At 40.8% G+C, this 21,364-nt stretch overlaps 1 protein-coding gene across 3 annotated transcripts; it reads left to right on the top strand.

Moving 5' to 3' along the window:
* Positions 1–2,895: 2,895 nt before the first annotated feature.
* On the top strand, positions 2,896–18,675 carry LOC118414030 (importin-7-like). Of its 3 annotated transcripts, none has more exons than XM_035817769.1 (28): positions 2,897–3,102; positions 4,850–4,931; positions 5,326–5,479; positions 5,798–5,956; positions 6,403–6,583; positions 7,194–7,283; positions 7,789–7,883; positions 8,220–8,290; positions 8,596–8,744; positions 9,080–9,179; positions 9,556–9,665; positions 9,835–9,918; positions 10,132–10,221; positions 10,533–10,698; positions 11,120–11,280; positions 11,464–11,586; positions 11,716–11,782; positions 12,123–12,248; positions 12,472–12,569; positions 12,784–12,885; positions 13,297–13,383; positions 13,923–14,056; positions 14,494–14,636; positions 15,061–15,132; positions 15,366–15,436; positions 15,634–15,763; positions 15,915–16,031; positions 16,411–18,675. In XM_035817769.1, the coding sequence occupies exons 1-28, from the start codon at positions 3,019–3,021 to the stop codon at positions 16,518–16,520; spliced, it is 3,156 nt and encodes a 1,051-aa protein (XP_035673662.1). In that variant the 5' UTR covers positions 2,897–3,018; the 3' UTR covers positions 16,521–18,675. The 3 variants fall into 3 exon arrangements, with proteins under 3 accessions (XP_035673664.1, XP_035673662.1, XP_035673663.1); XM_035817770.1 differs by having other exon boundaries at positions 2,898–3,102; positions 6,427–6,583; XM_035817771.1 differs by lacking the exons at positions 14,494–14,636; positions 15,061–15,132; positions 15,366–15,436; ... (1 more) ...; positions 15,915–16,031; positions 16,411–18,675 and adding an exon at positions 14,390–14,462 and having other exon boundaries at positions 2,896–3,102.
* The last annotated feature ends 2,689 nt before the right edge of the window (positions 18,676–21,364 follow it).

The following is a 21,364-nucleotide window of genomic DNA, read 5'->3' as shown; positions in this document are numbered from 1 at the left end:
CCTTCGCTCTGGTATGAGCACACAGCCGGTGATGAAATTACGCAAACCTCGGGCAGGAGGCCTTCGTGTTAAAGTCTGTCACAGTAAGGGACGTGCACAAGATTCTGTCAAGACTTCCGGATGGTAAAACCCCAGGATGCGACGGAATAGACAACAAACTCCTGAGGATTTCTTCAGACATCATAGCAGAACCACTGACTTACATAATCAATTTGTCTTTTGCAACAGGAACTTTCCCAGCAAAATGGAAGCATGCCAAGGTGATACCGCTTCTGAAAGACAGCAGTAAACCACTGTCCGGACAAAACTCTCGCCCTGTAAGTCTCCTTCCAACTTGTGGCAAGGTATGCGAGATTGTTGCCAGTGAACAGATCGTCTCATACTTCTCCCGTTCAGGTCATCAATCAGAAGCACAACACGCGTACCGTAAACTCCACTCTACAGAAACAGTCCTTCTGAAGATGACAGATGAGTGGCTGGACAGTATGGACAAAGGACTTATGACCTCGGTAGTGTTGCTGGACTACAGTGCGGCGTTTGACTTAGTAGACCACGTTCATCTTCAGAAGAAACTCGAAATGTACGGTTTCTCAGAGGAAGCGTTGTCTTGGATCATGTCATACTTGTCAAACCGCAAGTGGCAGGTCTATGCAAACGGGGCATACAGTCAGAGCCGAGTGTTGCAATGCGGGGTGCCGCAGGGAAGTTGTTTGGGACCACAACTGTACAGCATTTACGTCAATGACATGTCCAGTACAGTAGAGAATGGGGAACTGGACCAGTATGCTGACGACAGTACAGTACATGCAGCAGGACGCACTGTACAGGACATAAGAACAAAGACTCTGGTGGATTTAGAATGTGTGGCTAAATGGTCGGACCACAACATGCTTAAACTGAACAACGGCAAGACAAAGACCATGCTGGTTGGGACGTCTAAGAAGACAAGAGTCGCACCTCCACTACAGTTGGAACTCAGGGGGCAGAGTTTACAACAAGTACACACTGTCAAGCTTTTGGGAGTACATGTCGACCAAAACCTCACATTCGACAATCACGTAGACCATGTTGTAAAGAACTGTAATAGAAGCATGGCGCAAGTGAACAGGTGAGGAAATTACTTCCGCGCAGACTGAGGATAAAACTGATTCAGGCCCTTGTACTAACACATCTAGACTACTGCAGTTCGGTGTGGGCAAGTACGTCTAAGAAGAACATAAACCGGCTACAGGTCGTGCAGAACAGAGCGGCCAGGATCGCCCTTGGTTGCCACAGGTACACAAGCAGGGACGCTTTGCTGCAGACGCTAGGATGGCTGTCCGTGAAAGACAGAATCCAGCAGAAAAGCGTAGTGACTTTTCGTAAGATAATGCAAAACAAACAACCAGTCTCTCTGTATAAACAGGTCAAAATGCAGTCCCATGGATATCAAACACGCTCATCAAAATCCCAAACTATCAGACTACCAAAGCCCAGAACAAATGCTCAAAAGAAAAGGTTCTTGTACAGAATGTCCAGCACATGGAATGGTTTGCAATAGATAATTGGTCCCATTGTATATATATATAAGCTCAGGTAGTCATTAAGTTATCTTTTATCAAGTGTGAATTTTATGTACATTGTATAGATTGTATGTCTTCCTGTGTGTCAGGTTTTTTGTCCTGTTATGTTTAATAATTGTTGATAAAGACCACAGGAAGAGTAGCTTCAATGTACTCCATTGTTATGCTAATTGTGGATCTTAATAAAGTCAAAAGTCAAAGTCATTACTGATTACTCAGTTCTTATTACATGTAGTTGAGTTGAGTCTATACCAGTAACAAACAGCGCAAATTTTAATATAGACTAATATACACTAGGCACAGCTATATGTAAATGAATGAGTGAATGAATACGTGTGCAGCTACTGTAAGCAAAATGTAGAATCACTACATCTTCCGCGATTCCCAATGAGAATGAACAAGTACTTCAGGCGGTCTTTTCTTGCTCGCTCCACCGGACCAAGAAAATTCTCTCTTGCGCCCCCTTGCGACCCTATCCAACGTTAGCCCATTGTGCAGGGATTTGTGACTTCCAACCAGACAATAAAGTACAGACATCAGGTTGGGTAAAATCTTTTGCGTGGGAGCAGGAAGGAGGAGGAAGGATCAGCTTGATCTGATAAAAATAGAGAGGTCCAGTGAGGGTGAAAACTGGGAGAAAAAATGACATAGACGTCTTCTTTCCCTTCTTTTTCAACATTCATCTCATACCATGTCATATGACTGCACGTTGACTAGGACCGTTAACTTTGCGTTTAACACATTGACGTAAAAGCGTCAGTTTTTTTTTTTTTTTTTGCTATTGACGGCCGCGTGGCGCGTTGGTACACCCGATCCCTCGATCTCGGAAGTTAAGCAACGCGACGGTCCGGACAGTGCTTGGATGGGAGACCAACCAAGGACGTCCGGATTGCTGTAGCCTCACGAAGTTTCCACGAAATCGTCTTCCGGGAGGGACGTAAAACGGGGGTCCCGTGCTCGAGGAGGTGCCTCGACCACGTTAAACAGCCTCATTACTCATACTGGGTACCTACTGGCTGGCAAAATACACCAGATGATTATTATTATTATTGACATGATCGATCATGATCATCTAGGCTAAGTAGTAACTGGTCACCTGACACTACTAAATGAATGACACTTGTTACGCCAATTTGCGATCGTCGTAAATAATTAACGTCGTAAAATGAAGATACTCAGTTGCGTGTAATAAAACTGCTACCTGAAAGGTACTGAAGCGTACATATAACAACAAAATAGATATTTTGCGGTATTAATTGGATAATTTCTGTATTGAGTCAGAGGTCGGAGAGGAATAAGCAAAATATGCAGTATTACTGGCGTACGGTACTGTACATGCGCACCAGCTCCTTTGAAATTTCGCGCCGGCCGGAAGGTGCGACATTGTATATTTTTTACACGAATCGAGCGGGAACTGGAGATATTTAGTCCTCAGAATCTCGACAGGTCCACAACCATGGATTTCCAGAACATCGTGGAGATTCTCCAGGCCACCATAGACCACAATGTGCGGCAGCAGGCCGAGGAAAAGCTCTCGGAGGTACGGGAACACTCCGCCTGTCGCGCCGGCGGCATGGCGTGCACACTTGTAACACTTTCATCGATAAAATCCGCGTCAAAACTTTCCCCTTGTAACTTAAATAACCAAAATACACTTATTTCGATACCTGTAAACATGTTCCTGTCTCTATGGATCCAGGAAATGTTTTCTATTGTCTTAGACTAACATAATTTGGTTGGGCTAGAAAAGGTTTTTGCGGGATGTGCACACCAGCATGCAGAAGTGTGGGGAGGGGGGCTAGAAAATTCGTGTGGCCTCGATCACTCATGTCAGGACAGCAAATTCCGTCACATCTGCGGCCACACCAGAAAGGTTGGACGGCCGTTAGACACCAGCATCCCCTCATGGCCGATCGTACCACTTACCGAGGAGCACATGCATGGAGAGAGGCGGGAGGGACATTCCTTTCGTTGGGACATTTTGCTGTGGTGATGTCGTAATCACTAGGCTGGGACGTGATCGGTACAGCTCTGACAGCTGTGATGTGCCTGTCAGGTGCACATGGACAACTGAACTCCCTGCCACGTGCCTTATCACAGCCATGAGTTCCCCAGCCGTCATATGTCTGATAAGGACTGGAGGATCTATTTCAGTTCAAGCTGCATTTTCCTCAGTACATGTGTTTAACTATGCACACCCTGTAAGTGTTTGATATTGGTGTTGTAAAGTGAAAGTAAATCAACTTTCTAATACATCCTTTCCACAAGAGGCTGTGATCGCTGAGTAGACCATTTAACAGAAGACTCAATTTCATAAATAAAGAGCTACGTTTTGTGTGTTTTCTTGTCTTTTACATCGTCATATTCCTAATTTCCAACAATTATAATTTATAGAATAAAGATTACATCGATAAACACATGTCAACAGATACTGTAAATGCATAAATGTTCGCGGTGGTTTTATGTTCGCGGTTTTTGCGGTGGCCACTTCACCGCGAATTTAAAACCACCGCGAGCATTTTTCCAGAGCATTAAGATACTGCAGTGCATGGTGCTACCGCGAAATTAAATCCCCGCAAACTTAAATGCATTTACAGTATATACTGAACATGTACATGTGATGGAAGATTAAATGACAGTACTAGTCTTACAGTCATTACTGTATTTCAGTTGAGACTATACATATTGAATGACAACCCTTTATCTAAGTTGAATAAACTACCACACATCTCTGTAACATAATGACAAATTTCTTTCCGCTTCTTTGGAAGATACAGTTTTGAAGGCACAGCATTAAAAGTAAACGTGCATGTACCACTTCTGTAGTAATCTGTACCATAGATTAAATAATTGTAGCAGATGGTGTGTCTGTAGTTCAGTCCAAGAAGACATATGATCAGAATCATGTTTCTAGTCATGTATGTTGCATACATGTTGTGCATGTTATTCAACTTTAATGTAAACATCTTTAGGTTAGATGACGTGTAGAACCTATGTGTCTGTATTTCTGTCATACATAAAATCTAGCTTTGTTCAATTTAGAAAGTATTCAGCATTACAGACTGCTGGACTTACATTATGTTGGCGGGAGAAGAGGATTGCAGTGAATACTAGATGTCAGATTTCATCTTATTTAGATTCAAAGCCACTGTTGGTTTCTTTGAAGAAGGTTGCCTATATTTTATTCACTGAAAACATAACTGCAATAGTTTCAATATGACTTATGAGACATTTGTAATGAATCAGACTTAATGACTTTATTTTTTGCTTTCTTTATCTATCCATAGATGCACAAGATAATTGGCTTTGCCCCCTTGCTGCTGCAAGTAGTGATGACAGACCAGGTGGCCATGCCAGTACGCCAAGCAGGTGAGAGCACAGAGTAGTAGAGCTTCTAGAAGTGAACCCTGGTGTGAGTGAATGACATGCGAGTAAAATCCCCCTATGACGAAACCAGTTTGAGATCTATTGAATGCATGTTTATTAAGAAGTGCTCCCCAAAGGGTAGATACAGTTAGATCATGCCAGTACCGCCAAAAGCAACTGTTCTGTCCATTACTGTTTATAGTATGTGACTCTAGCACTATTGTGACCTCCAAGTCAAACCCACCTCAAACATTCAGTTTAATGCATTTATTAATTTAAATACATTTATGCTGAGGGGCCAGTTAAGCCCTGGACAGCAGAGTTTGTGTTACACAGACTAATGTTTTATGATGTATCCATTGTTTTAGCATCGTCTGATATCATTTTCTATTATCAGGTGTGATCTATTTGAAGAACATGATCTCTCAGTATTGGCATGAGCGCCACTCTAACGTGGGTGAGCCGCTGGCATTCAACATCCACGAGCAAGATCGCACCCTCATCCGCAATAACCTGGTGGAAGCCATCATACAGGCACCTGATCTGGTCAGGTAAGGATAGACCTCTGGGGCTTCACCTTAAAGGATTCAGAATGACAGATACTAGATAGTTTCTTGCAAGAACACAGCTTGTCATAAAAAGGCTTTTTTGCCTGATAAATACAAGCAGTGACTAAGACTGTAAATTCTTCAGTCAAGATTGTTAAATCTCATTTTACTGTCATAACTCAAGCTTACTACCTTCTCTTCATATGTGATAGATATTGAACACATCTTTTCTGTAAGAATACATGTCCTTGTTTTCCTTGAACTGAAAATAAGTTGCTTCTTCTCCTTGTGTAATGAATTGGTTTCTTCCATATTTCCCAGGGTGCAGCTGGGCACGTGCATGAGTCACATCCTGAAACATGACTACCCCGGGCGCTGGCACGACGTCATCCAGAAACTCAACTCCTACGTCACGTCTGACCAGCCCAACACGTGGCTAGGGGCACTTCTCAGTATTTACCAGCTGGTCAAGAACTACGAGTAAGTTGTCTTGTTTTTATGTCATCAAAACTACTGACGACATTAAATGTTGACGTTGTTAACAAAATTAACTTTCAGAAGATATTAAGTGTTGCATCTTTGAAATTCTATAATATTGGAGTCCATCTATCCAATAATTTCATTGATTCATTTGTAATCAATATTTAAAACTATAGAAAATATACACATGTATCTCGATATATATTTTCAGACATGTGACTGTACACTGACACCGGAGTCCATTATTATATTATTACATGTTAATATATTTAGAAATGCCTTACACTTCAGAGTGAAGCAAATATGAGTTGTATAGTAGGTACATGTTGGCAGGAAGAATTTTTCACGTGTTGGTGGAAGGACTTTTCAAGAGGTGTGTCAGCTGAAATATATTGTGGTTCTGTATCTGGTACCAGTGATAGAATGATGCTACTGAGTTTAACTAGTTTATCGCGTGCCCAATGGGACAGGTACAAGAAGCCCGAGGAGCGCGCTCCGCTGAACGCCGCCATGACAGTTTTCCTGCCCGTCCTGCACCAGAGACTCATGCAGCTCCTGCCTGACCAATCAGAGGCTTCCGTTCTCATCCAGAAGCAAATTCTCAAGATATTCTATGCCCTTATCCAGGTTGGTATGTTCAGCAACACTCCTTAGGTAAACTGTGAGGACACAATGTTTCATACTCACTCACTATCCAGTTTGTCATATGATGTTTCCCATCTTACCAGGGTTAGATATGCTTATACAAACTTGTCATATGAAGAAATCTTACCTTTCTGATACTGTCAATAAAATGCAGCAATGTAGCAATTAAGATTAATCACAGAAGGTTTTGTGTACATACATTTGTTGATAGATTGGTCAAAAGAGTGTAGAACTTTCATGGAAAATTTTCTTCTGGAACTTGTTTTCATCAGGCAACATTTTGGAACTTGTTGGAAATTGTAATGATGTACATTTCCATATCAAGTTAGTATTATTAAACTTCAACTACTGTAAATGCAGACACTCTCGCAGTAGTTTAATGTTCGCGGTTTTCGCGGTGACCACCACGAACTTAAAACCACAGCGAACATTTTTCCATGTCAGTAAGCATGGTAAGTACATTGCATGGTGCTACCACGAACTTAAAACCACCATTTAAAGTCATTTGTCCCGCTACCACAAAATTAAATCCCCAAGAACTTAAATGCATCAATGCAAAGTGCTGTTGCTTACCCTTGCATACCCTTTACAGTACTTCCTGCAGCAGGACCTTGTCACACGGCCCATCTTCCAGCAGTGGATGGAGGCACTCAAACAGATCATGGAACGGCCTATACCTGAGGTACGGAAGATGCTATACTCTTGTGTGGGCTAAATGTTTTCCTAAGTGTTAAGTGCTGTTACATCATGGACAACAGAATAATGGCATGGAATCAGTTTAAGTAAGGGACATGTGTTTATGACAGTTACTTTAAAGATTGTTTCATGGCTGAGCAGTGAAAATCCATTTTTATTGAATGAGAGAGAAATAGCATCACAGGATTGAATAGGGAGATAGAAGAAGAAGAACTTTGTTGTGTGACAATTGTAACAAGTACAAAGCATGGCAATCTGTATGTACATGGGAGTTGAGCTATGTACTATAATTGTATCTTAAACTTACCCAATAGTATAGACAATCTAGTTAATATTATACACATGTACAAGCTGGTACTTCAGAACATTACATGTATGTCATGATAATAGACCAATTGTAAAACAGCCATTTTAAGCATGCAAAAGCATGGAATGATTGTGTTAAATCGCAATGGATCATTTCACTGATTACCCTTGCCTTTTCCCTGCAGCAAACCCTGCAGATTGACGAGGATGAGCGACCGGACCTGCCCTGGTGGAAGTGTAAGAAGTGGGCCATGCACATCCTGGCAAGAGTGTTCGAAAGGTAACACCTTGGAAAAGAAGTCTTCATAATGAAATCCTGAAATGTAATTTGCAATGCCATTAGTCATGACCATAAAACCTCTTGTTCTGTTAACCCAGACCCAGTGAAACATGTTCATAGTTCAGGTTTTGTTTGGTACATTTAACCTAAAAATGTCCCTCACCAGATGCATGCAGTGCACTTCAATTTTGTATCAGTCACATTTTGTAACATTGTTACAATGTAGTGGATGTGGATACTTCTACAACAGGTCCAGAGCAAGGATTTCACATGGATAAAGGGACAAAGGCCACTTTGATCCAAGTTAACATTTTTATCCAATGTTGTTTTTCATAGATATGGCAGTCCTGGTAATGTCACCAAAGAATACAACAGTTTTGCAGAGTGGTACATCAAAACCTTCTCAGGTAGGCCATTTTCACTGCAACTCTTTGTACCTGACAACATGGAGTAGCTGGGTAATTCTTGAGTAGTGCTGCAGAATTTGGGAGAGATGCATTCTGCGTCTTCTCCAATAATGATTGTACTTATGTTGTATCCTAGTATCCAGCCTTCATGAGCGATGCTAATTCAGAAGGCATACAAATGTACTGTATAGATAGCAGTTTAAACAACTTAATTAATTGTGGTAAAAAAAGAAAATGTGCCCAAATGAGAAATACATGTATCTAAGTGCTGTTAGTGAAACAACATGAACTCATCTCTCCACCAGCCGGCATCCTGAACGTTCTGCTGAAGGTTCTGGACGGTTACCGACGGAAACAGTATGTGACTCCGCGGGTTCTACAGCAGACACTGAACTACCTGAACACAGGTGTGAGCCACGCCATCTGCTGGAAGGTCCTCAAGCCTCACATGGTGGTATGTGCTGTACTACACTCTTTATCTATTGGCTGGCACTCATTTTCTTTGTAACTGTCCAAAGTTGTATTGATGCAAACCTTGCAATTAATGTAATTATATTGAAAATTGCTGTTGGTAATTTTAGTGGTTTAAGGAAAGCGCATTCGATTTTAGCGGTTAGTCAGAACATTTTTTTTAATGATTTCAAAGTGATGAAATAATTGTGATTACCATTCACAAGTCAATAACAACAGTATACGTACCTGCACAGAGGCGCTGCATTAGTTTACAAGTGACCTGTGACTGTTAATTCATGTAATAAGATGATTGTTTTTTCCATGCCTCCACCCCAGGACGTCATCCGTGAGGTAGTGTTCCCCCTGATGTGTTACACAGATGAGGATGATCTGCTGTGGAATGAGGACCCGTATGAGTACATCCGCATGAAGTTTGGTAAGGAAGCCAATAGCAGTTACGTATGAGAACCATGGCTGTTTCTCTCTGCTAGTACAGAATAAGGAACATTTCGGCTGTCTCAGCATGGAAGATTCTATTCGTAAAAGCCTTAGGATTATCAAGGAAAACACTGCAATTAGGAACATACGTGTATGAGAAAAAATGACATGTTTTGAACTTTGTATAACTGGCTTGATCATGCAAAGCAATTCAGTAATGTAAATAGATGTGTATCTGTATGCTGTTTCCTTACACTTCCTCTCTTCTTGGGTAGTACATTTTCCTGTAACCATGTTACTGACATAGACTATACTGCCACCACATAAAGAGTCATGAACACTGTTGAGACTTGTGTGTTCTCTGTTTTGTGCAGATGTGTTTGAAGACTTTGTGTCACCCGTAACGGCTGCCCAGACCCTCCTACACTCCACCACCTCCAAGAGAAAAGATGTTTTACAGAAAACCATGGGATTCTGTATGCAGGTAGGTTAGTTTTGTTCAGATACATAATTGTTGAAATGTGTTATATTTCTACCATTGGCATTCCATATTATTCATGGTAAGAACTAAACTGTTTTTTCAGGGAATCTTTATCTCCTTGTAGCGGAAAAGTCAAAATGTGTTCAAACAATTGTTGTTTTGCTGTCTTCAGGCTCTGACAGATGCGAACACAGACCCTCGCCAGAAGGACGGAGCTCTCCACATGATAGGGACCTGTGCAGACATTCTGCTCAAGGTAAGGAGGCCTTCTCTTTTTCACTCGAGTCTCAAAGGGAATTAAAGAACTTTTGCCATTTGGTTTGGATGCCAGATTTGTAAAAAGCTGCTCTGTAAAAGTGTATAAACCAAAGATGCCATGAGTACTAGTTTTTGTTGTCACGTATTAGATTAATTGCTATATGGTGCCCAAAAGTAAACTTTATCATTTATGTGGCTGTATCTTTTTCAGAAAAAGATCTACAAGGACCAGATGGAGTCCATGCTGCAGAATTACGTGTTCCCGCTCTTCAGAAATGAACTTGGCTACATGAGGGCTCGGGTAAGTACCTGCAGTCACGCTAGGGTTGGGTCTTTTGTTTTAATCAAACTTAGATCCATGGGTAACAAATCACCATAGACAGTGGAGAGGATTGCAAAGCATGGAGTGTAAGTCAGTGTGCATTGTGTTATTTGCAATGACAAGAAAAATCAGGCAAAAGTTGTGACATGACAGTTGTTTTCAGTGAGCAAGTGTATGTCTCTCCCCAAACCCTCTCTATAAAACCTTAAGTTAGCCCTGGAGTTGGCTCACATATGTCTGACCCAAACTTGTTTCCTTACTCCATTAATGAAGCCTATGCCTGTCCCTAGGCCTGTTGGGTGCTGCACTATTTCTGTGAAGTCCAGTGGAAGAGTGAAGAGAACCTGAAGTCAGCCCTGGAGCTGGTGCACATGTGTCTGACCCAGGAGAAGGAGATGCCAGTCAAAGTGGAGGCTGCCATCGCACTGCAGATGCTCATCACCCACCAGCCAAAAGGTCAGGGGTCAACCTGCCTAGTATAGTTTGAATGTGAAAGTCAGCATATAATCTATTCTTTCTGTTATTTTATACAGTGCAAGGAGTCTTTTGTTGTTACTCATTGCTTTCCCCAAGTAATACTTCACTACTGAAATTTTCAATTAGCTGTATTGTATTTTCTTTATCAGTAAAACTGCACATTGAGCTGCCTTAATTACTTTGGAAAGCATTGCATTAATGACTATTCACTGAGCAACAATTGTTTTTTATAAGCTTTCTGCTTTGTATTTAAACAGTAAGTACAAAATGTAAAACAAAATGCAGACAAAGAACTCTCACAGCAAAAGGTACAAACCCTCTTTAACTAGAAAAAAAGATAAGAATGTATTAAGATTGAAAAAAAACTGGACACCTTACCCCCTCATTCCTATGTCTGTAGCCAAGGAGTTTGTGGAGCCCCACGTGCGGCCTGTGATCCAGGAGCTGCTGGTGATCATCAGGGAGACGGAGAACGATGACCTCACCACTGTCATGCAGAAACTCATCTGTACCTACACGGAACAGTGCGCTATCATCGCTGTGGAGATGACTCAACATCTGGTCAGATGTGCTTCTTTCTATGTCGTTGTGGGAACTTGATGAACCCAGTAACACATGAAAACCATTTTCTTTCTTTTCTTACTTGAGTCAATCTCTTTATCTCAAAGATCAGCTGTTACGAACCTTCTTGCCATACATGTTGGAAAATCTTCCTAACACTTGACTTTGCTATCTTCTGTTCAGGCGGATACATTTGCCCAGTGTATTGACAGTGAGGACTCCGGTAACGAAGACAAGGCCATCACTGCCATGGGTCTGCTCAACACCATAGAAACTATTCTCACAGTCATGGAGGATCACAAAGAGGTAAGGCAGAGTTTAAAAGGCTTCACCTCCGAGGTGTAGCCAAAACATTGTGGACCCATCTGTTAGAGTCTTAGACAATGAATTCTCTGCAAATGTGCATGTATTGATCCTCCTGTCTTATGTGTACAGATTATGATTCATCTGGAGGCGGTTGTGTTGAAGGTGGTAGGACTGGTGCTACGACAGCAGGTGTTAGGTGAGAATTACAGTCCTTCATGTAATGGGTGCAGGAGAAAATGTACTAGATTAAAAGCTAACAACTGTCTGCATGTACCACTTTGGAGTAAATGTTTCCAATAGTACCTATCTATGCCTAAGTGTAAAAATTTCCAATGGTTCCTGTTTATACCAAAGTGTAAAAGTTTCCAATGGTACTTTTCTATGCCAAAGTTTCCAATGGTACCTTCCTATGCCAAAGTGTCAAAGTTTCCCGTGATACCTTTCTATGCCCAAGTGTCATAGTTTCCAATGGTACCTTTCTATGCTAAGTGTCTATCATGGGATATAATAAGATGTTGTTATTTTTTGTACCCCAGAGTTTTATGAGGAGATCCTGTCTCTGATCTACAGCCTGACATGCTCCAGTGTGTCCCAGAACATGTGGCAGGTTCTGTACCTGCTGTATGAGAACTTCAAGGAGGTGGCCTTCGACTATTTCACAGGTGAATAAGCAAGGCACTATACTGTGAAGGTGGTAAACTGTCTACGTACTGCATGATGAGCAAGAAATTCTAAATGTTTGTTAGCGCTTAAAATTAATTGACAAAAAACTTAACAATTTTAATTGACATATGTCTGGCACTGTTGTTATGCTACATGCTACAGTGATAAAGTGCTCCTATGGATTGTTGTAGGTTTGACATGAATGCTTATTACTTCTAACAGAAATGATGCCATGCCTACACAACTACATCACTGTGGACACCCAGGCCTTCCTGTCCAGCCCCAAACATCTGGAGATTGTCTACAATATGTCCAAGTCTGTGAGTAGATAACACTAAAAGAGTCACATGTTTTCCTAGGTCTTCAGCATTGTATGGATAGTGATACGACATTGTTAATGTTTGAAACTTTGATCAGGATTTGTTTTGTTTTTAGTATTCTATGCCATTGTAAAGAAGTGCAACTTTAAGCTTCTGAAGGAGAGGTTGTGTTTCTGACATATGAAGAGATAATGAAGACAGGTGTTTTCTCTAGATCCTGACGTCAGGAGAGGCAGGGGAAGATGCGGAGTGTCATGCTGCCAAACTGCTGGAGGTCTCACTCATTCAGTGTAAGGGTGTAGGCAACATCGATCAGGTAAAGATACATGTTTCAAATGCAACACAGTCTGGTTGTAACTTGTGCAATATGCAAAAATGATTGGAATGTTTTATGAGGCTTTAATAAAGTTTTTTTTTTAAATCGGGTTGTACCTGTTATATTCAGTTATTCAGGGTGAGTTTTTTTTGCTCAATGCCTGCTCGAGGTACTCTATCAGATCAGATTTAGTTTTACATTTTATCGTACAATGGCACAGAAACTTGCAAGTAGTTTCAAAGTATGACAAGGCAATTTCTGTCATGAAAGTTTTATGGCCTGCGCCATTTTGAAATATGAGGATAGTCAATAAATATGTGCTTTATAAGATAGCATATCATTATTAGAACATGTTTTTGGATACTTAAAGATCTTAACACTTTGCCTATCACCCCCCCCCCCCCTCCACAGTGTGTCCCCCTGTTTGTAGAGCTGGCTCTGGAGAGGTTAACCCGAGAGGTCAAGACCAGTGAGCTGAGGACCATGTGCTTGCAAGTGGTCAGTGTTGTCACACTATTCATTTTTGTTTTGGTTTGACTTTCATTTTATATTAGTCATAAGCCAATATGGTAGAATTTTATTTAGTTTAGATACTAGACTAACTTTATCACTTACACTAACTTAGTGACATAGACAAAGATTTCATAGAACTGATGGAGTTAACTGTTTGTGTTTTGTTTTGTTTTGAATAAATGGTAAATCAGCCTTTAGATGTAACCACCAGTTTTGTACAGTAAGTACAAGCTGCATAACACATGGCTGTAGGGTTTGATCCACCCACACTGGAAGGACCCCTCCTCTTTTCAATAAGTATGGTGGGTCTTTACTCCACTTGTGGTTTCTCCTCAAAGTGGTTACTACCCAGAGGTTCAGTGAAGAAATTCATGTGAGTGTTTTTCACAAGGGTCAAACATAGGACCTGCTGGGATTTGAACCGAGAAACTGTATATTCAATCCTAACCACAAGACTGCCTTACCACCTGCTTCAAGTGGAAACATTTGAGGTAACAAGCTAACCCTCCTCTCTCCCTCCCCAGGTGATTGCAGCCCTGTACTACAACACCCCCCTGTTGGTGGAGACACTAGAGAAGATGAGACTCCCCAACAGTAGCGAGGCCATCACCACACAGTTTATCAGCCAGTGGTTCAGGGACACAGACTGCTTCCTGGGGTAGGTGCACTATAGTCCCAAATGTCAACAACTGAAGAAACATTGTAATAGCTCTATGCCTTTTTCTCCAGATAATGACTTGGAAACGACTTGCATGTATAAACACATTCTTATTACATTCACAACTAGAAAACAATATGTGTTTATACAATGTATCAGGAAGTTTGAGCATACTTTACCCCATACTTTCTACTGATTAAAAAGATATCTTCCTTCCTGGATTGTCTCGGAACATCAATTATTTATCAAGACCCCCACCAAGTGACCCACCCAGTACTGTTTTTCATATATTAAATGGAGTACTCACGATATCTCTACCTTCTTACCCCACAGCCTCCATGACAGAAAGGTGTGTGTCCTGGGCCTGTGTGCCCTGATGTAGGTACAGATCAGACATTGCTAACTATTGTACCCCCGGTGTTGATTGTTCCTCTCAGCCTCCATGACAGAAAGGTGTGTGTTCTGGGCCTGTGTGCCCTGATGGAACTCCAGACCAGACCTGAGCCCATCAGTTCTGCTGCTCAGAGCTTCCTACCTGCACTGCTCATGCTGTTTGAGGGGTTGAAGAGAGCCTATGCACGTAAGTACCGCAGCAGGCATCTTAGTAAATACAAATACATACCAACTTTTGTACAGAATTAGTCAGTTCATCTGATTCATCGCATTTTTGAAAAAGTCATTGAATTTAACAATAGTAAATATAATCAAGATTTGGAGAGTTTGTATTTTGTATTTATGATTTTAAAAATTGGATAATTGTGCTAATGATAACTAGCTTATGATGGCTGTTTACAATGTAATACTTCATTTTCCATTTAACTAGAAACTGTTATGTTTTGTAATGTCTTGTGAATGATTTTTTCAGCTCAAATGGTTTAGAACAAAAAAAGGGTTCAGTACTACACTTACTCCCAGTTTGTGTACAACTGGTTGTTACATATAACTAACAAGTGGTAGTCCTGGGTGAATGAGTGAGTCCTAAAGCCTGTATTCCTGTTCTCCAGATAAGGCCTCTCTGGAGGAGGGAGAGAATGATGATGATGATGATGGAGAGGATGATGAGGACTATGATGGAGGTAAAAAGTCTCCCTTGTGTATCATTATTGAGAAATTGCCCATTATGTCTTGTTATTTGAATCAGTCTTGATCCTGTAGATTCTACAATTCTACAAGTTTTAAGAGAGAACACAGCACAAAAATGTTACAATATGTGCTAATTGTCAAATCTCCTATATTGAAAGTAATATCATATATACAAAATCTCCCACATTGTGTAATGAATGCCACTTTCCCACCCTGGCTAATGCAGAAGAGCTGGCGAGTGATGAAGATGAGATAGATGAGGATGGACAGGAGTACCTGGAAGCCCTGGCTAAGAGGGTGAGTCTGCTCTTCTTACAGATTGATTTTATGAATTCCAAGGGTTTTTGTAAAACCAAATTGTATTGTAATCTCTGCATAGTTGCCTCTATGATTCATGTGAGCTCCAGGCTACTAGATGAAATCTCAATGCCTTTGAGGAAAGCACAAATTGTCAATTTTCTGAGAGGCTAACTGACCTGCTGCTGTTCCTGTAGGCAGGAGAACTTGATGATGAAGACTGGGATGACGACGCAGAGGAAACCCCCCTGGAGAGTTACCTGACACCGCTAGATGAGGACGACTGTACTGTGGACGAGTTTGTCATATTCAAGAGCGTCATGCAAAGTAAGTGGTGCTGATACAACATGTCGACAGTTTGACTTTTCATACAGAGCACATGCCAAGTTATGTTGGGGTAATGATCTGTAACAGTGACATTTTGTGCAACTTACTACAAGTGTATTAAGTATATATATGTCTCTGTGGTGTATCCCAGCCCTACAGAGTAGAGAGCCAGCCTGGTACAATGCGTTGACGTCACATCTGACTGCAGATCAGCTGAAGGAACTGCAGGAGGTTATTGTCATGGCTGACCAGAGGCAAGCTGCTGCTGGTGAGTGTATCTATACATTAGTTATTTACTGTATTAAACTGTAATGTGTAAAGAATTGCCTTATAGGTTAGTAGGTTTTGTAAGGTTTAAGATAAACCATTTGATATAGAAGGATAATTATTTTAAGTATTTTCTTTGTGTAAAAAAGTGGAAATTTAGAAGATGTGACTGTCTATCATTGTAATACTTTTTTTTGACAGAAATTGGATAGAAAAAATTCAGTCACCAAATGAATTCTGATGGTTATTATTTTTATGGAAATGTTAGGGAACTTTTTTGAACGTTTCCTTCTCTCGTACTTTTGAAAGTTTTACTTTCCACTTCCAAAGGTAATTTCACAACTATCCCTGGTTCATGACTCGATGATTTCCCTCCACAGAGTCCAAGAGGATTGAGCAGCAGGGAGGCTACCAGTTTCCCCAGCAGAACGTCCCCATGGCGTTCAACTTTGGAACACCCGTAACCTTCACTGGAGGCTCCAAGTCATAACAGTTGTGTTCTAGATACTGGGCCTAACACATGGAACTATAGGGAAGGAGGGTTTTCGCAGGAGTGTTGTATTATCATGGCTTTGTAATCAGAAGTCGATCCAGCTTGGAACATCTGGAAAGATGTCAGCTAGTCAAAGGATGATAGCCAAACACTGACCAGTTAGAGTAGTGAAGCTGCTTTACTTATCATGCTTTTAAAGTCAGCAGTTAAGTCCAACTCTGTGAATCAGGTATCCAGGCTGTTTTGAGCAGAAATCTGAAGGATGTGCTCTGGCTTTTCTGGTAATTATGCTACTGCCAATAAGTGTCTACTTCAATCTCAAGGGTCTGTCTGTGTCCTGGACCTGAGGTTGGGAAAGTGATGATAAGCGCTATTTGACACATTTTCATGGAAACCCCGAGAAAGCGGGGAGTACTACTACCTGCATTTCAAGTTACAGCTTTTAAACATACAGCAGAGACCGTAAAGTAGCAAAGTAGTATCATTTTCAAATGCCCCCTGAAAATGAGCGTAGTAAAGGCCTTGGCCAATCGGATATTTTGTGGTCATTTCATCCCTGATGTATGTAGGTGATACTGATAGATACAATAAGTGAGTACTTGCTGCATATTGCTAATATTGTAAATGTATTCCAAATGTTTTGTCCTGACACACTTGGTAAATGTCATTGTGTTGCAGGAACCAGATAGTGTGTAACATGTGCATTTGTCATCAATTTGGCCACAAGACCACTCTCAAACTACATGAACTTGTCTGTACTTCATGCCTGACTCAGACATGGCCTTGTTGTTAGTTACAGTGTGAGTGGTCACTTTGTGTTAGTTTCCCTCTGACTGAACGATCTTATGTACCTTATGTAGGTTCTCTTTAGTCCTCTGCTTCAAAACAGACCATGTCCTACATGTACGTTCACAAAACTGTTGTAATCTATGACTTTCATGACTGTTTGGGGGATAGTCATCAACTACATGTATGTAGCTCTTGGTCAGGTCCAGTTTTTTTGGCTGGATGTAGTTGTACCAGGGAGTTACAAAACAGCAAGGCAAATATCTCATGGCAAAGTGTCTTTTTACAGGCACTAGATTCACATGTTGTAAAGCAAATGGTGTTGCCAAATAATCTTGATGTTATCCTTTCTGTGTCTGATTTATCCTAACTTAAGATCTGCTGACACCCGTTGTGTACCAGTGATTTAAGTGACTTTCCAGGCTGGGTTTGGATGTGACTGAGATAAACATTTGCTTTTGTCTGTATGTGTCCTGATATCTTTCACCATAAGTTTTGCCATTGGGGGGTAGAGAGTTTTCATGTTGTGGGATGTAGTAATGCTATACCTGCTGTCCTGAAACTAAAGAATTCCTTATTCTACCTTCACAGAAACACAATCACAAATATGCATGTATTCATCTGTTTGGCCAGTACATGTCAGATTTGATGTGAACAGGAATTGCTCATGTAATGGGTTCAGGAAATCAGGAATGAAGCAAAAGCTACTTTTCCCCAGTTAGTTACATGTTGGCAACATCTGTGAGGAAACATATCTGGGCACATATATATAAAAATGAACATTCCATCTCAGATTATGTAAACAGGCCTGGCCTCAATTAAGGGCATTTGTAAGTTGTGGTTGGGCAAATGCCATGTGAAGCGAAATACCACTCAAGAACAAGTCTTGTGTGTATTGTATACATTATGATGTAACTGCTGTTTTTCCAATAGCTTCAGCCTTTGTTTATTCATGAATATTGTTGATAATCGGAATTGTTTTCCTGGGAAAGGGGGCTAGCCTATCAAAGACGTCTACATAAATCAACAATTCATTTATGACAAAACATGGGTGCACAAAAATATGTGCCACTGGTAAGGGATGTGTAAATACTTTTTTTGTAAATTATTTTTTTGCAGGACCTTGTAAAACTGAATTCGGACGTTGCAATCTGTAGTCATGAAACGGCATGACTGAAATTAGTAAAACATTTCCTACAACAAAACAAAAAAAAAAGGAAAGAAAAAGGGGAAGGAGCACATATTTTTGAGCATTCCTTTTATTAATGATGACTTGTTGCCAGACTGTTACATTATGAAACAGAAGGATGTGTGGACCTGCTGATTATGGTTTTATGTCGGCAATAAATTGTGTGATATGTAAAAGCAGTGGCTTGTGTTTTCATCTAGTCCTTTGGTAATAAGTGAGGCACTTACATTTAACCAAACTCAATGGGAAATGTTGGTGGGAATTCAATTTTGCAAACATACATTTGCATGTGAATCCACCATTTTATGATTGTTGGTGTTTTAACAACAGATGAAGCACCAACAAATAAAGATCATAGCAATTTTTTTTAGATTCGTAATGAAAAGGTTGGAAAATTTCAGCTATTAAAAACAAACCTTAGTATTACCTATATACTGTTGACCGCTGCCTCCCTGTAGCCCTGTCATGTGCTGTGATATTGGTGTCTCATTTCTTTCTCAGTTCAGTACATGTAGTGCATCTCCCCTCCATTGTAGTCGGTTCGTACCACTTATTCCCATGCAACGTCTACAGTAACTGTCCCACTAAAGGTACCGGTGAACTTACACCCCCGTGAGCGAAATGGCACGTCTCAGCAGTGACGTGTGGAGCCATCCAGACAGGCAGCCTCACCTGGATTATTCACGACTTGCCGGCGGATGACGCATGTAACGTTCTTCTGCATTTCCCCATCACTGCACGCTTCACTTAGAGGAAAAACGTGCTCAGAGCCAGTAGGGTATTTTTGTTTTACTTCATTTCTCATTTTGTGTTTCGTTTCGTGTGTTAGCCATGGTCCATACATTTTCCGGATTAACATTTTTGACTGATATCTAAATGATACAGCTGATGTATATACGGATAATTTGATTTGCATTTTACCGAAGTCAACACGACTTGGTGGTTCACTTTAATTATTTGCGAAAGTTGTAAGATGAAGTGATAAAAAATGAAGTAACAAAATGCAGGTACTGGACAGAAGAGATAAAATGAAAGCATGGCCCCGCAACGGCGCCAGCTGAACTGTGTGGTATAGAAGAAGAACAAATATTTCTCTTGTTAATGTTTCATTCAGAATTCGAAGAGTTTTATTATGTACCGGCTGTTAAATCGTGGGTGAGTAGGCTAGAGTCCAGCCATATATATTCACCACAGGGTAGCGACATTCGGGAGCTGACTATATTGTACACTTGTGTGAACTCGTACAATACTGATAATTTAGTATACATAGAGACGTACATAGAACAGAAAGTATGGAGACGTTAAAAGCGCAGCACGAAAGAACCATCGTCATCAGTCCTGTAGGTAGTCACTACAGTCGGGGCCTCAGTAAAACGTTCAACAAAGGAAGCTTTGAAGAGCGGCGAATAAAAATGAAGTTTAAAGAACTTAACACGGTGATCTCGCAAGGTATGGATACGGGAAGAATAGTAATCCCACGTTGACACATGGTATTCTGTCAAAACCTCGTGAATAGAATTCAACGGATCAAAACACATACCGTACACTTCATGTGTTTATGATAATGTTTATTATCTAAACCAATGTAACAAACACCGCCTGAATATTGCTCTGGTCATCTGCACATGCAGAATGTGTAGCAACTACAATGACGGAATATCCCATCAATTGTTCCACTGTCATGTTCGGTACATGACTATACGGTACGGACTGACGAACACGTGATATGAATTAGACATGACCAAAAGAGAATCATCATGATAATCTATCATCAAAAGTATCTGTCACGTAGATTACAAACATTTCGCCCTCATGTATTGCAGGTTCTTAATGATTTATTTACGAGTTCATTAACGGGAGGGGCCCCGATGTTACAGCATATAATCTATGACTACCGCAAACTGACCATCATGCTAGTAGAAATAAAGGTACTAACGGCCATGTCAGGAAAACAGTGTCAAGTAGCGCCTTCCAATGCCACCCGAAATGTTCATAACACCTTTGCTTAAAACCCGCGGACAGAGTCCAATTTTAACTCATGGGAACACCTCTGCCTTGTTTATAGCATGCTCAGATCTGTGGTGAAAACTTGTGTCAGGGTGACCTATTTTCACTTTAGTATCTCCCATTTTAGTGCAGTCCGCTTCAAAGATAGTCTCGGCAATTTCCCCATAAGTGGCCAAACAAGTCTGACACTGAATCAAACACTAGCGGACAAACTATAGCTCTCAATTTAGAATATAGGAAGGAAATACGCCATGTCGAGAATCTTACTCTATATTGTCCACAACTACAGGGTTCTTGCTGTTTTAGATGCTGTCCTTATCTATTGCTTATTTTGAGCCAGACACGACTAAGAATCATTCTGCATTCCGCTCATGAGAACGACGTCGGATTTTTTAATAACAGCCAAAGCGGACGATATTAGGAGTAAGATACATATATAACGCTACGTTGCACGTTTTAGACTTAAAAAGTAGGCTTCTAACATGCTACGAAAAGAAGGCATCAACGTTTGAAAACTGCACATCTTTGCTTGGGAAGAAATAACCGATAGATTTAGTGGTAACATTGCTTAAGTTTGTCTATTTCTCCAATTGTTCAGTTGCAACACAACAATTGCAAGTAAGGATATCTAAGTCAAAGATCATATGCATTCATAGACATATAACGTTACGGTTATAAGCAAGGCGGCTAGAAATTTCTTCTAGATTAGTCACCTCAAAAGCGTCACAGCGAACTGTCACGTATTTCCGACACAGAGTAATTGCTGAAGGTAATTTCCTTAAAAGTAACGTGCATTCAAATATAATGAAATAGCGCGATCGATGCCAATATCAATCTGCGTGGAGATTAGTCGATACAA

Source organism: Branchiostoma floridae, chromosome 4 (genome assembly GCF_000003815.2).
Source record: "Branchiostoma floridae strain S238N-H82 chromosome 4, Bfl_VNyyK, whole genome shotgun sequence".
Lineage (NCBI taxonomy): Eukaryota > Metazoa > Chordata > Leptocardii > Amphioxiformes > Branchiostomatidae > Branchiostoma > Branchiostoma floridae.
Note: the sequence above shows the minus strand (reverse complement) of the source record. Positions and strands in the feature narration are given on the sequence as shown.

Coding starts and splice junctions, on each gene's coding strand:
- LOC118414030 (XM_035817769.1), top strand. CDS start 3,019: ATGGATTTCCAGAACATCGTGGAGATTCTCCAGGCCACCATAGACCAC. Junction 8,745..9,079: donor TCCTCAAGCCTCACATGGTG/GTATGTGCTGTA, acceptor CCTCCACCCCAG/GACGTCATCCGTGAGGTAGT. Junction 12,886..13,296: donor GTGTAGGCAACATCGATCAG/GTAAAGATACAT, acceptor CCCCCTCCACAG/TGTGTCCCCCTGTTTGTAGA.